The sequence below is a fragment of the Delphinus delphis genome, chromosome 15, assembly GCF_949987515.2.
Source record: "Delphinus delphis chromosome 15, mDelDel1.2, whole genome shotgun sequence".
NCBI classification, from domain to species: domain Eukaryota; kingdom Metazoa; phylum Chordata; class Mammalia; order Artiodactyla; family Delphinidae; genus Delphinus; species Delphinus delphis.
The window spans coordinates 64953203-64971478 of record NC_082697.1 but is presented as its reverse complement, the minus strand read 5'-3'; the positions used below and the strand labels follow the sequence as shown (position 1 = coordinate 64971478).

Genomic DNA, 18276 nt, shown 5'->3' with positions numbered 1-18276 from the left:
TTCTATGTGTGTTTACTCTTTGTAGTTTAATCTTTAATAAAAGTTAAGCTTTTGATGTATTGCAAAATATTTATGCCTCACTTGTATAACCTAAGATAACATAGCTCTTTAGAAAAGATATAGACAGACATGCATGCATGTATCTTTAAGTTTGCCCACCTGAGACCATTTAGTTTTGGCCCTTCCAAAAGGTCTTGTTACTGAGAGTTTGGTCAAGCCACTAGTTGATGATCCCCAGAGGTAGAATGGTACTTCACTTGCAGAACCAAAGCTGTGTTGTAGGGCAGAACTTGTGAAACCTTGAGAAATATACATAAAGTATTATACTTCATGTCAAATAATTAGAATACACAGAACATCCAAATAAACATGACACTCATTAAGAATAACAACTCTGAAACTGATCCATAGGAGACTTAAAATATTTATGGACTTTAAGCATATGCACCAGATGGATCTTTTCAACACAAACAGCATCTCAGGATAATTGAAGATGTGAAGATAAGCTCTTATTGGGACTGGGTAATTAGATGTAATTCAAGATCACTAAGGAGATAGCAAACTGTGTTATCACTTGAAGAATATCACCTGCTACTTGAATGAACAAAGACCAGGCTCTGAGTCAAATTTCCTGATATTTTCCTTGCTAAGGTGGCTTTTCTCGTGAACCTGCTCATTGGTCTTTGATCTGCTGCTATCACTTCATTTTTCACCAGTTTCTAAGGAGCTGGCAAATAGCATGGGTTGGATGTGGAATGACTTATAGAAAGGAGGTACAATTTTAAAGTGTGCCAAATAAAATATCTTACTATAGGATAATTTTTTCAAATGGAAATGGATTTTTTTTTAATATTTACCAGAACTATTTGAATTTGAAGAATGGAGTGAGTCCACTTGAGACAGCATTGTTTCTAGTAAACCAGAGTCACTTATCTTTCTCCATTCTAAGTCCACAGCATTGCTAATGTCCAATTCAGAGGCTTCCGCTGTAATCACCTTCTTCTCTTTTAACATTTTCTCCCGTTCTTCTATTTCCTGTAGATTAACAGTTTATTATAATATGGTAGCTCTTTTAATTACATCTCCAAATAGTATTTTAGGCTCAGCTAAAAGTATGTATGGGGCTTCCCTGGTGGCGCAGTGGTTGAGAGTCCGCCTGCCGATGCAGGGGACACGGGTTTGTGCCCCGGTCTGGGAAGATCCCACATGCCGCGGAGGCACGTGAGCTATGCAGCCAAAATAAATAAATAAATAAATAAATGCTCTTTAAAAAAAAAAAAAGTATGTATGGTTATCAGCAAATTATTATTTATTTCAGGTTCTCCTCCCTCAAATAAAATTGACAATTTATTTAATTGATTTTAAAATGTGATAATCTTAAAACAAGTGTCCTTCCTCTTATGATATACTCTTACAGAATGCATATTTCAGCATCTACTTACAAAATACCTTTTAAAAATATTACAAATTTTGAATCAAGGATTCAATTAAGTATCCTTTTGATAAATTATGCATTTATTTTTAGATAAGGATCAAAATATTTTAATTCACATTTTGGCAATAAAAATACTCTCCATGACATGGGGAGGGGGAAGGGTAAGCTGGGACAGAGTGAGAGAGAGGCATGGACATATGTACACTACCAAATGTAAAACCAATAGCTAGTGGGAAGCAGCCGCATAGCACAGGGAGATCAGCTCAGTGCTTTGTGACCACCTAGAGGGGTGGGATAGGAGGGTGGGAGGGAGGGAGATGCAAGAGGGAAGAGATATGGGGATATGTGTATATGTATAGCTGATTCACTTTGTTATAAAGCAGAAACTAACACACCATTGTAAAGCAATTATACTCCAATAAAGATGTTAAAAAAAACCTGATAATTCCAAAGTCACTTTTTTTTAAACCCAAACAAAAAAAACCTCTCCATGTATGAAAATCAATAACCCCCTTAGATTAAGATACACAAGGGTAACAATTATAAGTGTCCTATACATGACCAAAACTCCACTCACCAGCCCTATATCCCTACATTTTAATTCCTCACCTTTTGCAGTCTCTCCTGTTCCCTTTCCTGCTCAGCTATGAGTAGCGATAACTGCTGGGCGTGCTGCTCTTCTAGTCTCTTCCGCATTTCTTCGAAAGCTAACATCTTGCTTTTTAATATCTCCTCACCTTCTGAAAAGAAACATGTCCCCTCAAATTTAGAAAATTTAGTAATATCTGATGTTTTATAACATCAATTTAAATTACGCTTCTGACCAGAGAGTATTCCTGGATCTGACCCAGTACAATCAAGATACAGCCAGGTCCCCACTTTGAATCACATTCTCTTTTGCCCTCCTCTCATTTCATGCTACTAAAGGTCTGTATCTCATCACCCTAACCCACTCGTTCGACAGATCCCATCATGATCTGAACTGATGAAGCCAAGACTATGTGTTCCATCCAATTCTCTTTACTCCAATTAACTTCACAATGTGGTTCTCATGTGCATCTCACCTCCATTTATTTTCTTCACTCCTGTCCTTCTCCAGGGTCTCTGGTATTGTAGCTTCTACTTTTGCTTTGTTTTACTTTTTTAAAATAAATGTTGCTTTGACAGTATAAAGCTACTCAGCTTGAGGCTCCAAAAAAGACTGGATATTAAAATTCTAGATATTTTAATTACTAACTAAAAAATTTATTAAATCAGTATGACTATGCAACTTACTGAATAGAAAGTGGTGTGACACTTTGAAATGTTGAAATATCAAGTATTACACAGATGTAGCACATAGATATTTAGGAATCCATTATAATTCAACTAAATTCAAAGAATCCTTCTTTCCAAATACACAGTCAATGATTTTCATTGAAGATAAGCGCATTATAGTTGTCCTACCTGCCATGGTATTCTGATAATTTGTTCCTAAATACATTTTATTCAGCTACAACAATATGCAGTTGTTCACGTGCAATTTTTTTATAGGCGGGGGAGGGGGGACTGGAAAAGCAGTTGAATTGTAACGTTCAGCAAGAAAGGAAAAAGGCCCTCCACTCGACCACTCAGCCAACAACTGGAGTCCATTCAGCTCCTTAAAAACTTTATAAATGAGTGCCTGTCCAGGGGATCCCTCTCTGGGAGGTGTGCCCGAGGCAGGCAGCCAAGCTACGGGCAGCTCTCGGCACGATGCACTGCCGCCCTTGCCCACTCTGATAGCAAGCCGGCTGCCTCCATGCCTGGCCTCATCTCACAGGCACCGGCCTTCCTCTTGTGAAAGCACTGCCAGAACTGCCACTTGGTCAGTCTGTGTACTTTAGGTATTCACCGAGACAGCTTCCAGCCTGCTGTGTCATCTACTTGGAGAAGCCAAGCTGGCTCCTCAGGTATCAACTGTTTTTATTAGAGTGCTTATAAAGTCGCACAGGTGTTACGTAGTCTGCCCCAACCCAACCCTATTTTTCCTATAACCCTTGTTACTTTTAGTGTGCAATTTTACAGAATATGAAGTTTTTTTCAGGAGGATGCATATCAATTAGAGTTGAAATGTCTGTGTCTAAAAACATAATTTACTTGATTTATATGTCTTCCACATCAGTAATGAAGAACTATGAGCCATGACAACAAAGTAAGGAGTAATAAAGAAGACATGTTTTAACAAGTTACTGTTAATATAACACTAGACGCAACAGAAATTTGAAATAATTTTCATTAATAAAGACACCACTCTTGAAACACTACTCACAGAGCCTTATTTGTGATATCTTCTCTAATAATTTAGTGTTAAAGTGTTTACTAAAGGGCCAACTACATGAAGATCTCATTACAAATGAAAGGGCAAACTGATGAAAATATTAGAAACCACAGTCCAAAAGGAAGACATCATAGCAATATACTGGATTAAAACTATGAGTGATGTTTCATGCAAGAACTTTTTCCTCCAGTCATTAACAATATTCTCTATAATACCAAGTGGATTGTGAAAGATTCATAATCTAAATAGGAAAATCCTTTAAGAAAGCCTATCAAATGGCAGTAAACTGTAGCTAGTGATGCTCTCTGATAAATGAACAGATGAAGACAATTATAATTATTCTGCAATTATTATTATTATGACAATTATTAATTATCAATTAAAGGTATTAAATAGAGATGCCACCTGCTTGGCAGATATTAAACACTTCGAAGCTTTCTTACCTTTTGAACTACTTTCTAACATTTTATTCTTGTTGATGTAGACAGACCCCTTAGAGTATCTTTTTTCTGGCAAATGTTGCCTTTCCTGTTCAGCTATTCCAGTTGTTATGACATAAGGCCAGTTTTCTTTTTGCAAATTATCAATATCTAAATCAAGTCTCCGTTTAACTTTCTCAAAACTGTTATCCAAAAATTGTTCATTTCCACAGGACACTGCAGGGGTGTCCATATGCTGTCTGGTATTCTGGTTTTGCATCAGTAAAGGAGATGGGTTTTTTACGTCGTAAGACTTATTCAGTCCCATTTGGAAATTGCAGGAGTTTTTCTCTAACACATTGGCTGACTTGAGTCCACTCACAGTTCCAAAGTTTTGACTCACTATACATTGACTGGTGGCATATGGCTCATGCAATCTTTCCACTGCAGTACATGTACTGTCCATTTTCTGTGGTCCTCTCCCATCAGATGTTAACTGACCTTCCGTGATAGCAAGTCCATGAATAACTTTATTTTCTAATTGACTTCCTGAAGACTGACATACCTGATTTGATTTACCTAAAACCATTTCCTGTATGGCTTCAGATGTATTTTTACTGACATAAACCTTGCTTGAACAAACTCCTGCTAAATCAATTGGTAACTCTGGCACAGTTTCAGGTACATTTGTTTTTTCATCAGTTTCTTGAACAACTAAGTCTACTGCCTGTTCTTTTCCTTTAGGACTTAATTCACAAGCATTTATTGGGTTATTTATAAGTATATGACATGCTGATGATGGCCTAGAACACCTTCGATGCATTTTAGGACTTAGGCTTGGCTCTGGGCTAGGTAATTTGGCATATGAACCAGTAAGACTTTTGATAACATTATTTTCAGTAACAAAAGTGGGAATGCGTTTAAAATCAGAATCAGGCTCTAAAACAGTAGAATGGCCAGTTGGTATAGGTATGTCCACTTTAGAAAAGCTACCTAAAATGGACGTATTCACGCTGCTTGCTTGAGTGGAAGCACCTTGGAGAAGAACATTTGATTTATTAAGGCTTGGTTTGTCAGGAATAACTGAACCACAGTGCCTGCCCATCAACTGGGCCTTCTCCTTTTCACAGTCAGTCACTTTAACAGCATCATTTTCTTTGTCTGAATAACTCTCACTAACACTCCTCTTTGCACTACTTCTCAGACTGTGTCTAGATTGCTCTCTTTCTATATATTCCTTTGACTTTTTCATCAGCTTCTGAAGACTCATTATGTAGGGATCGGGAGTAACTTCCCCCAGAAGTGACGGATCTTGTTCTTCATTTGTTGGAAAGAGACCACCAGAAATAAGTAGCTCTTGTGCAGCTGCTGAGGAGGTCTTCAGAGAAGCTTCGTTTTCTGCGTGGCTAATATTTGAACTATCACATTGCTTCAGATAATTGAATTCTTCTGAGTCCCTAGCTAAGTCTACCCCATTAGATTTAAATTGGTCCTCAGTATTCAATGGCAAAATTCCAGGTATCTTTTCAAACTTTGCTAAAGTAGAGTGTTCAGTAGGGCTTGGCAAGATATTTGGAAGTGTAGCAGGAACATTCAAGTTTCTGACTTCTGAATTAGAGTAAACTGTTTCAGTCTCCCACTGATCAAAATCACAGGCATTAGGTGCTTTTCTAACCTGAAAAAGGAAATTTAAAAATTATTATTCCCAGGAATTCCCTGGTGGTCCATTGGTTAGGATTCCGTACTTCCACTGCACGGGGCACAGGTTCGATCCCTGCTTGGGGAACTAATTTCACATGCCGTGTGGCTCAGCCAATAAATAACAAATAACAAATAAATAAACAAATAAAAATAAATTTAAGAAATAAAAAGCAATATTTCCTGACTACACAAAAAGCCTTTGATTTCATTGTTTTCTAAAGTGCAACTGAAACTGAAGATTCAGAGTTCTAATATTTGAAAACACAAATAAAAACTCAGATGACCTTTTCAATGGTATTCTATATCACATGGAGCTCAAATTACTATAAAAAGCATCTACTGGTCATCCTGGCCTATTTATTAACAGATTAAAAGAGAATTCCCTCACGGTCCAGTGGTTAAGACTCCGCACTTCCACTGCAGGGAGTGCGCGTTCAGTCCCTGGTCGGGGAACTAAGATCCCACATGCCGCCAGGTGCGGCCAAAAAGAAAGAAAGAAAGAGGGGATCCCCTGGTGGCGCAGTGGTTAAGAGTCAGCCTGCCGATGCAGGGGACGCGGGTTCGTGCCCCGGTCCGGGGGGATCCCGCATGCCGTGGAGCGGCTGGGCCCATGAGCCATGGCCGCTGAGCCTGCGCGTCCGGAGCCTGTGCTCTGCAATGGGAGAGGCCACAACAGTGAGAGGTCCGCGTACCGCAAAAAAAAAAAAAAGAAAGAAAGAAAAGAAAAAAGTCACTTATCTAATCTGATACAAATATGAACATATGTGCATACATATACACACACATATACAGTCATATACTCATGTGCAATTTAATCTTGGAATAGAAGCATTTTCCTCAACTTTCTTCTGGTTATATGTTACAACATCACCAACTGCTCCTCCTATGAGAACTGTCATCTAGGGATAATAATGTGTAAAATAAATAGCAAGTAATTAAATTTCTTACATAGATGATTCCTCTTTAACAAGGACTAACTTGCCCAGGATACTGATTAAGCAAAAAAATAATTCAGTACCAAGACTCCTGCCTCCCATACGCTTACTCCAAATTTTAACTAAAATCCTTCTATATGATGAGACAAATTTGTGGTAAATGAAAGGTCAGCCATCTAGCTTAATACTTAAAAAATAAGAAAAACTTCAACTTAAAACCTGATTAAGGCAAGTTTCAATTTGATTAGCTGGAGATCATTTAAACCAGCAACGTGGGGGCTTCCCTGGTGGCGCAGTGGTTGAGAATCTGCCTGCCAATGCAGGGGACACGGGTTCGAGCCCTGGTCTGGGAGGATCCCACATGCCGCGGAGCTCCGAAACAGGAGAGGCCGCAACAGTGAGAGGCCCGCGCACCGCGATGAAGAGTGGCCCCCGCTCACCGCACCTAGAGAAAGCCCTCGCACAGAAACGAAGACCCAACACAGCCAAAAATAAATAAATAAATTTATAAAAAATAAAAAAATAAAATAAAACAGCAACCTGTTAATGAGTTTTTGAACAAGCAAAATAAGTTAAAAATTTAATAAAGATGAAAACAATTGTATACACAAAAGATCCAACAGAAAACAATAAAATTACATTTTGTATGTAAATAATTCGACTTTGCAAAAGAACAAAAAGTGAACTAGGATGTTTTCTAAACATTATACAAGCATATATGAAACTGGCAGAAATCATTATCATATTATCATATGAATACACTCCAGAATCCTGAATTTTAAAAGATTTTTAGGTTGTTTTGTATGTGTTTTTTTTCTTAGGCAATATGGCACTCCTATTTTACCTTACAAATCCCAAGACATGTAATGATTTCCAGGTACTACACAATAAACAGTACAACAAGATCTACTTGGTCACAACCTCACGATCAAAATAAAACAAAAGGGATACATACTCATGACACATGTTCGCAGGTTTAAGTAAAATAAATTATTTCCTCAAAATAGCTAAACATTTCATATTTGTGATATTCAGCAGCCATGCTTTTTGTACATCACTAAGAAAGCCTTTGGTTAGACAATTTAAATAACAACAACAACAAAACCTATCAGAATCATCAGGTAAAACAGACCTTAGAAATCTATTTGTATTATATAAAATTTCTCTATCTGAATAATTAATTCATTACTCTATAGTTCAACATTGTACACGTTCTATTAAGCAGAGAAAGTCTTTAAACTCAACAACAAACTCATTAGTAGTATATTTGATATATTCCCTCAGTGGACCAAGAATGATATGCCATTTTTGTTCCAATAATAGGAAATATCTAATAAATTAAAAACCTACCTTTATTGTGCTACTCACTACATTTTATAAACTCAATATGAGCAGTAATTATACTTAACAAATTAAAATCTACTACCCACAGAGAAATGAAGGTAGTAGTTAGTGGGAAATATCCTAAGGGTCATTGTACATAAATCATCTGGTATGAATTACACAAACCACAAACCCCTAGGATTATAAAAAAAATTAAAAGATGTAACCAGCGAAACAGCGTTATATAAGGCAGAAATTATTTGTTTTATCTAATTCACTGTTTTTAGTATGAAATGATCCAGACCTTAAAACACATTGTTTATACAAATTCAAATTAAATAAAAATCATTGCAAAGGTATAGATGTGTTGTTTAAAAAGCTTCAATTTGTATCTAAGATGCATCTAGGCAATTCTATTATCTAATCTAAATTGCATTTGTGTATCTAAGAGCAGAATTTTCACCAGAAAAAAAAATGAGGGACAGTTATGTACTTTAGCAGAGAATGAGAATAAGGTCATTGAGTCAATAGTCTGATTAGTTCAGAGGTAAACTACAATGGCCAATTCTATCATTTTGTCACTGAGAATTCAATGTTTTTAGAGTCATAAGACATAGACAACAAGCAATTATACTCAGTGTATGGGTCCATTGTCTAAGTACCCTCTGATTCAAGTACTGAGCACCACTAACAAGCAAGTGAATTTTCTTTGGAGTAACTGAAATGGAATATCACAAATTATGAAGATTCTCAAGCTTAACAGTATATTGGTAATTAACTACTAAGGCAAATTTATTTCTGAAAAATTATCATCAATGCTTAATTCATGATTTCTTAATTATAATTTAAAAGAGCTTAAATTACACACCTGAACATTTTCAAGAATCTCCTGGACACGTGTCAGTAAAGCTCTATTCCTGTTAACCTGCTTTCTTCCTTCTACATCAAGTGCTTTCTGCTTTTCTTGCTGCATTTCCTTTCTTTTCTCAATATTAAGCTGAAAAACATCATAAATATGTAATTATTTCTCATAAATGTAAAAATATCATAAAATCAGGTAGTTTTGAACCAGAATGATTAAAAATGTGTGCAACAGGTAAAACTAACTATAGTGAAAGAAATCTGAACAGTGGTTGGGGGTGATGACTGGGATGGAGCATATGAAATTTTTCTGTGGTGATGAAAATGTTGTGTGGGTGTGAGTTATAAATGGATGCCATATATCAGAACTCATGGGACTGTTTTTTTTGCTTTTTTTTTTTTTGGTCGCACTGTGTGGCATATGTGATCTTAGTTCCCTGGCCAGGGATTGAACCCATGCCCCGTGAATTGGGAGCACGGAGTCTTAACCACTAGGCCACCAGGGAAGTCCCCAGCATTCATGGAACTTTAACACTTAAGATCTGTGCATTTTACTGTAAGTAATTATTCTCAATTGAAAAAAAAAGTTGAAAGAAAAAAAAACTGTTCACTTATCAAATGCTCTGAAATGAAAGATAAAATTAACCCTATTGGCTACTGTTGAGATTTTCCTTTGGTAATGTCTTACTTCACTGGTTCAGTTAAGATTCTTTAGTTTCTAATCCTCTAATCAGTATACAATTCACCTCTTTGCTACCTCAAGAAAATGTCCAAAGGTTTAATGATAAAAGACACAGATAATGTTTTATTTGCCTACAAAATCAGAACACATATTTGGTTCCACTTCATTGTAACCTCCAATAAAAATGTAATGTATTGAAAAAATTGAAGGCGTCCAAGCATTATTTTTTTGTGTGTGGATTTAAGTCTTTATTATTAAGTCCTGGGAAGTTTAGTCACTATGTTAAGGAGTCAAGACTTATTTTAGATTTATGCAAATAGAAAACATGTCATAAAAAATTATTTCAAAGTTGCAGTATTTGACTATCAAATACAACCTAAAATCATGGATTAAGGTCCATAAGCATTAGATTTTGTTTATAAATAAGTAACTGATGAAGTCGTAGACCTTACACAACAAGGCCCAGACATTTTGGCCTATATTAAACTAATCAAGCAATATGTCATCAAGTAGCTGATAAAAATGTTTTAAAATCTTTTCTTATTTGCATGGTACCAAAGAATCATTCCAGTTTACTTGCTAATCGAAAAGAGAAAAGAAAATGTATACCTTTAGAGTCATATGGCAGTCACCACTGTAGAAGCAAGTGTTCAAACTACACATTACTAATAGACAAACAACTACACATTATGTAACTTCTGATTTAATTTAATATGAAGTACATGGCATCATCGCCAAAGAATTCTTGCTAAAAATGTTTAACCTGACTCTAACCAAACTATTAGGCTAATTTCCAGTTTATAGGAACTACAGGGACTAGAGGGTAAGTTAAATGTCACCATGAGGAAACAATTAGACAAATCCAAAATAGAAGGCATTCTGTAAGATCTCTTTAAAAATTTACTATCATAAAGAACAATTTTTTAAAGAAATTAAGGAACTGCTCTACGTCAAAGACATTAAAAAACATAACAAGTGAAAAAAAATAAATAAATAACAAGTGAATGCTATTTGTGAACTCTGACTGGATCCAGACAATAAAAAAGTTATAAAAGACATTTTGAGCACAAATAGAGAAATCTGAATATAAACAGAATATTAGATGCTATTAAAATTATTATTAATTTTCGTAAAGTGTGATACGATATTGGAGTTTTATGTAGGAGAGTATCCTTATTTTTAGAAACTGTATACCAAAATATTTAGGGGAGAAGTGTCATGTATCTGTAATTTTCAAATGGCTCAGCAATAAAACAAAAAAAGTTTTAAATAAAGCAAATAACGCAATAAAGTGAAGACAGCAAAAATGTTAAAAATTGTTGAATCTAAATGGTAGATATGTGGGTAGTCACTGAACTATCCTTTCAACTTTTCTGTATGGTTGAAAATTTCATTACAAAAAGTTGACAGAAAATATTGACCTTTTAAATCCTGCTATACAAAAAAGAAATAAATTTAAAACTCTCTTTCAGTAATATTTTCTGATTTGAAATAACGTCACATACATTTATAAAATATTCAATCAGTATCAAAGGGAAACACGATGAAAAGTGCGTCTTCCCTCTCATCTGATATTCCCTCACTCCTCCCCAGAGAAAGAAGATAACAGTCTTATTTAAAAACCCAAATAGTTAGCATATATTGAGTACCTACTATGATCTAGGTAGTGTTCTAAGCATTTTAAATGTATTAGTTCGTTTTCCTCAAGACAGCCCAATGAGATAGGCACTATTTTTTAGCCTCATTTAACAGATAAAGAAAATGGACCTGCAAGTTCACACAGCAGGTAAGTGGCAGAGCAATAATCTGAATCCAGGCCAGAAGGATCCAGAGCCAGGCTTTAACTACTACTCTATACTGCCTCTGAGAGCATGCTGTGTCCAGTGATTTACAGCAGCTTGTGAAGATCCTTCCATGCCCACACATTAAGATCTACTGTACTCATTTTAATGAGTCTATAAAGTGGACCAGTTAGTTAAACTAGCCCATTACTAATGGACATTTAGGTTGTTTATCAATCTTTTGCTCTTTTAAACAATGCTCCTATAACCTTACACATACTTCTTCAGGCACATGGATGAGTATAATTGTAAGATATTCCCCAAAATGGAATTGCTGAGTCAAAGGTTATATACACTTTTAAATTCTGATAAACACTACCGAACTGCTCATCAAAAAATAAAATCAACCGATTCTCTCAGCAAAAGTGCATTTTAAGTGCCTCCTCCCCACAAGCTAAGAAATACTAGGTCCTATCAGATCGTTGCCAATCAAATGTTAAAAAAAAAAGCAAAAAACAAACCAGAAAAACCAACCGCTAACTCATTTGCATTTCTTTACTTATGAAAAGGGTCAGGCATCTTTTTGATATTTATAAGCCAGCCTTTCTTTTGTTTTTCTGTGAACTACCTTAGTGATTCACTATGGAAAAAAAGATTATTTAAAATCAAAAACATTTACCAGTGGAGAAAGCACAGCCACTCCATGGAAGCGAATAAGTGAGATGCTTTCAGACTGGACAGGTAGAAAGCTCTCTGTGGCTAGTGATGCTTCTTGGATTCTGGCAAGAATTTTCTCACAGAACTTTTCATACTCTTCCATCTTCCCACAATCACACTACAAGAGAGAAAAAAAGCCATTTTTAATGTGCTGACAAAAATAGATCTTAATTTATTTGGCAAATTTGTAGGGCATTGAAATATTCCTAGAATTCACAATTCCTAGAACTGGCTTTCCCAGAATTGTTTCACTGATCAGGAGCTAATTCTTGGGTATAGGAAAGCACCTCAAGACCCTGCCCAGTCAAGCCTTCCTTCATATATTAAATATTTCTGAAGATTGGTACATAATCAATCTTTAAATGTGATTAGTTTAGAAAAGTACTAAGAACTCAGCAATGAAACCTTCTGAAAGGAAACAAAGTTCTATACAACCTAACTTCAGTTGTAAAACATAATATTATCTTTTCTTCAGGAGGACTTATCTACACATCACAAGGAAAACTAAATAGGACTTCCCTGGTGGCGAAGTGATTAAGAATCCGTCTGCCAATGCAGGGGACACAGGTTCGAGCCCTGGTCCGGGAAGATCCCACATGCCGCAGATCAACTAAGCCCATACACCACAACTATTGAGTCTGTGCTCTAGAGCCCGCAAGCCACAACTACTGAGCCCGCGTGCCTAGAGCCTGCGCTCTGCAACAAGAGGAAGCCACCACAATGAAAAGCCTGCGCACCCAACGAAGAGTAGCCCCCGCTCGCCACAGCTAGAGAAAGCCCGCATGCGGCAACAAAGACCCAACGCAGTCAAAATAAATAAATAAGAAAGAAATCTAAGCACAAAAATGTGTACCACGGTTTATTTAAAAAAAAAAAAAAACCTAAATAATACAAAGGTTGGAATGCTTTTGTAGCCAAAACAAGAGACAAAAGGGCTAGTTAAATAAAAACTGATATTTACTTTTAAAAGTTTTTTCTTCTATCATGGAGTCCAAAGTCTATTACTTGCATATCTAAAGAATATAATTTGACTCCATGATAACTGAGCAAATCAGTCGGAAGTGGAAAACAGAATCTACTGGCTCTCATATTAATTCACTTTACTGTTAAAAAGTGGAACCATCACCAAACCACTTAAAATAATCAGTCCAGTAATTTCACAATTTCTGGGAACCTGTGATGGTGGCTATGAAAATACAAGGTAAAATGAAGGGTTAGATACCAAATTCATTCATGTAGCAAGTGTTAAATATTTGATTGCCTGTTTCCATAGCATTATGTCTGGCATTGTTTCCTTTAAATAAACAAGGGAAAGGGAAAGGGAAAGAGGGATATCACTGGACACATAACCAACAACGATATGATCTGTGAAAACAGAAAAAATAATACAATAATGCTTCTTTAAGTGTTCATTTTAAAACAATTAATTAACAAATAAAAAAAGAGAGAGGGAAGGGAAATTCAGTTCATGACGTGGGATATGCAAACATGAAACAAGATACAATACGATACTGCCCTAAGCCTCAAGATACTTAAAAATTTAGTACCCTAACGTATCAGGGACAAATAATATCACAGTTAGAAATGAAGAAAAATCACATTCAAAATTATGATTAGATTATGAAAAAAGATATATTGCTACTTTTGACCAACTGGTAGTCTTATTAATAGCAAGACTTCCTCCTACCATCCCATCAATTCTAATTATTTCTACATCCATTTATGCAAACTGAGAGTTTAATTTCAAAGAAATGGTTCTCTAGAGTGTAAATGAGATTATTTTGCAAACTTATATTCATAAGACAAGCAAAAGTAAAAAACAAAACATAACACCTTAACTGCATGATAACCATAGCAAGGCCTCCTTTTTTAATCTAGACTTCAACCCACATTATGATATCTTAACAATCAAAATAGGCATAAGCTAAGATATGAGAAATTCGAATGACCCCATTTCTACTAAAATACTTCAAAAGATTTTTTAACACAACCCATGCATCCAGCATTACAAGAAACCAAAACAGATTACTCATACAATTAATGTAATATACTTCCAATGGACACACAAGCAAAGAATGGAAGGTCTGGGAAATTTAAGGAAATAAAATATCTTTATGGCAAAAGTTTTATATTTCTTTCAACAACATCATATAAAAAATATGCCTCATTGCTTCAGAAAGTTAAATTCACATCCCTTAAACAGTATATGTTTGTCATATATATTGCAGACATACAGCAATATATTATTATTACAGCATAACTTATAGCCTATAATAAGGTATTAAACATCCAAATACAAGTCTAATATGATGATTATGGAAATTACCAAGTGACCCTACAGGATGACTGGATCATTCTCATCCTTTAGTCTCAGTTTGGAGGTCTCCTCTTCTGAGGCCGTCCCTGATTATCCCAACTAAATTAACCCTGTGTCATTCACTATCACACTACTCTGCTGTTTCCCAATTTTCATAGCACTTACCACTATCTGAAATTATCTTGTTTATTTCCTTGGTTTTTGTCTTTCTTCCTCCACCAAAATGTAAGCTCCATAAGCACAGGTACCTTCTCAGTCTTGCTCACCACTGAATCCCCATTACATAGGACAGTGTCTGTACACAGTAGGCACTTCATAAAAATACTGAATAAATAAATTAGGATAATTAGCTCAAACAATAATGTAAACCAGAAAAAAGAAGACAGTGGACTACACAGCAAAGAAGCTAGCAAAGAAGAATGGAATTTTGAGAATGACTGTTTCATAGATGACCCTTTTCTCAGAGAAACTGGTACCTCTAAACTGCAAAGGCACCCATTTAAAAAGCGAGTGTCTGTATCTTATATGATTAAGCAAGAGAGCACTTCGTTTCTCATGCCACAATTACCCCTGTGAGAAGGGTTTTATTTTAAGGGAGCCTTGACTACAAGGCCACTCCAACCACAAATCTGCTGCCCCATACTTTACCAGCAGGCATTACTGGTCCACTTGAATTAATAATTTGTTGGCTGCATCAAGTTCAGACATGCCCTGTCTTCTCCATTTAGACGATGATCCTTCCCCAAATAAGCCTCTTTGCAAACTCCATAGACTCATGATTCTGCTACCTACTCCTCACCAGTGCTCTATCAGAAATGTCACTGAAGGGAATGGTAAAAGTAACACAGAACACATCTTGCCTTGTTGTCAGTTGTTAGCTGGTTGTTTACCCATCAGTTATCCTAAAAACAAACTTCCTGTAGAGGCAATAAAGGGGAAGGTTCTTATTCAGGCACACACACTAGCTGTATGTTCTTGGCAATTCACTTACCATCTCTGTCTCAGTTTCCTCATTTGTAAAACAGGGATAATCAAGAGTATCTATCTCAAAGAGATTCTGTGAGGATTCATTAGTATACTGTAGGATATGCAGAAAGCATCAATAAATGGGAGCGACTTTTATTTCGAAGAGGATGATGATGACTATGATTTTTTTCACTAGTTTATGAACTCCTGGAGGGTAGCGACAGTTCTTGGTTCCTGGTAAGATTCAATTTAACTTAAAAACGTGGAAAGGGGGACAACAGCTTCCTCATTTTGCTGTGTCCAGACCCCTCCCCACTAAATCAATCTCTAGGCGCCTGCCATTTGCCTAAACTGGGGGGTAGGGAACTGGGATTATAACCAGATAGAAGCAAAGGGTGGGAAACACCCAGTAGCATCATGGGTAATAAAGAGAATTTCCTTTTTTTCTTCATGCTTCTGCCCCCAGAGAATCGCAAAGGCAGAGTAAACAGCGCTCCTAGGGTCTTTGCTTGGTGGTAACTGCCGTTCAGAAATGGCCAGGGCACACCCTGGGGATGCTCCCCTAGCCAGAAAAAAAAAAGGCCCAACCACTTTTATCAACAGGAGGTGGTTCCTCGGGTCTGACCCGAGTTTATTTACTGTGGACCCTCTGCCCTCACCCTAGCGCCCCAAGCCCACCTCCCCCAACTCCTCTGATAAGGCTCCATCCCGAACACCCACCAGACGGTGCCAGCATCTGAGCATCACCTCCGCGCCCGGTGCCGCCGGCCCCCGGGATATCCGCCTCCGCCCACCCGGAGCCTTCCCAGAGGCTCGAGGCCCAAGAGCCCGGCACCTTCGCTCGGGTTCCGTGCAGAGCCCGCCCTCAGATAGCGCGCCAATTCCGCCCGCCCTGCGGCCTCGCAGCCGGACCCGCTGAGTCAAGGCCCCTCTCACGCACACACCTGTTCTCCCACGGCCACGGCAGCTTTCCTCCCCTCGCTCCGGGCCTTGGCAGGAAACAAACTGCTCAATTGGTACTGACTGAGAGCAGCTCCATCCACCGCCGCCTCCTCCTCCTCCTCCCCGCCATATTACGGTGCTCAGGCGGCAACGCGGGCTCCTGGCAACCGCCGCCGCCGCCGCCGCTGCCGCCGCCGTCCGGACTCCACCTCTTAGGGCCGGCACTTCCGGTGGTTGCTTCCGGGCCGTTGGACTGGTTGGGCCTCCATAAAACTACAATCCCCGAGGTGCTTTGCGCGCCTGGGTACACGTCCAGGCCCAGCGATGGAGGGCGTTGTACTTGAGGGAGGCGCGGTGCAAGCTGGGAGGCGTAGTCTTCACTGCAGGCTCGCAAATCTTATTTCATTAAGAACGCTCCTCAGGTCTGAAGCCCTCTGAAATATTCCTTGAAACTGCTATTTTTCACTTACCGGTATAGAGGAACTTCTTTATGTATAATCGTTGTAATACATACAACGGTCACCAAAATTTTTTTCTCTGTCAATAAAAAATTACTGAATCCTAGATGCCAACTCTAAGCTTCAACACATCCATACCCGCTTGCAAATCAGTGGGAAAATAGCTCCAAGAAAGGTAGTTAACAGGTCCAAGATGGCAGGAAAAGCTCAGAATGTTTTGCCAAAGTTCTCTATCGAAACATGTTACCAGCTTTTTGTCAACTGGAAAAAAAAAAAGCACAACATAAGAGTTGTGAGTTAAGTTTTATTGGGGGCAAAATGAGGGCTATAGGCCAGGAGACAGCATTTCGGATAGCTCTGAGAAACTGCTCTGAAGAGGAAGGGGGGAAGGCCAGTGTTATATATGGTTTTAGTGAAGGGCGATCCGTGCAATCAAGCACACATTTTGGCAAAGGCTTGCTGCTAGTCACAGGAGCAGATGTCACTGTTAATGATTTTAGTGCTTTCCTAGATATGAGGAGATGCAAGAATTGGGCTCATAAAATCTTCCGAGAATATCTAACTATCTCCCTGAACTCCTTTCGGGGTGTGTGGAAGGTCAGTGGCTGCAGTGGCTAGTAACTTAATCCTTGTAGAGGCGGATGGCAACTGCCAGCTTTTTGTGGGCATTTCCAAAATATGATTTAGCAGCTAGCCACTTTCCATTTCCTAAATCGGCTTTACTTTCTGCCTCTCTTACTGACCCTCTTTCCCGTGCCTATTTTTTCATATGTAAAATAAGATTTTCAAAAGTGCCTATCACAAGGTCGGTTGCGAGGAACAACTGAGATAATTCTTGCAGTGCCTTGCACAGAAGCCCCATCATTAGCCCTGAGTAGGAGGAGAAGGTTAGAAGGAGTAGCAGTGGAAAATTCATGGCATAAAACTGGGGTGTCATGATGTCAGCCCTGAATCTGCCATTTCATTGACTCCGCTCAAGTCCTTTGACTTCTCCTGGCCTCAGTTTATTCATCTATAAAATGAGGGCATTATTAAAATCCCTTCCAACTTTATAATCCGATTATGCCTCCTTTGCTATGTTCTTTCATTCCCTCAGAATCTGAAAAAATCCTTCTAAAGTCGACTGAATTCAGTTTCCTGAGGTAATACGCAACCGAGCCTGTTGTGAGAATAACACACAAAGCAGTCGCAGTCATGGAACCTGAAACGTGGTTATGTGCTCTATAAATGTTAACTGTACTCTCTAACACTATTATTTTGCCCCACGAGAATGTAAGCCCCATGAGAGCAGGGATCCTGTCGGTCCTGTTCACTTGCTGTTGTCCTGAGCATCCGGACTGCTGTTCGCATACCTTCAATTGAATTAATCAATAGTGTAAGCGTCCTGCCCCTCCAAAATTTCCTTGACGGCAAAATGGAGTCATTAAGATCCTTTCCAGT

At 37.9% G+C, this 18276-nt stretch overlaps 1 protein-coding gene across 3 annotated transcripts in view; it reads right to left on the bottom strand.

Annotated features, from left to right (window-relative positions):
- The window catches only part of CCP110 (centriolar coiled-coil protein 110), a 29074-nt gene that overhangs the window by 10660 nt on the left and 138 nt on the right, over positions 1-18276 (bottom strand). For 2 of the 3 annotated variants that reach the window (XM_060031827.1, XM_060031830.1), the window contains 7 exons: positions 16381-17097; positions 12116-12271; positions 8981-9109; positions 4178-5828; positions 2045-2175; positions 858-1035; positions 160-299 (listed from right to left, as the gene is read on the bottom strand). In XM_060031827.1, coding sequence (XP_059887810.1) covers positions 160-299; positions 858-1035; positions 2045-2175; positions 4178-5828; positions 8981-9109; positions 12116-12256 — 2370 coding nt within the window. In that variant the 5' untranslated portion in view covers positions 12257-12271; positions 16381-17097. Of the gene's footprint in view, positions 1-159; positions 300-857; positions 1036-2044; positions 2176-4177; positions 5829-8980; positions 9110-12115; positions 12272-14635; positions 14795-16380; positions 17098-18276 lie in introns of those variants that run through there. The other variant, XM_060031829.1, reaches the window with a different exon arrangement.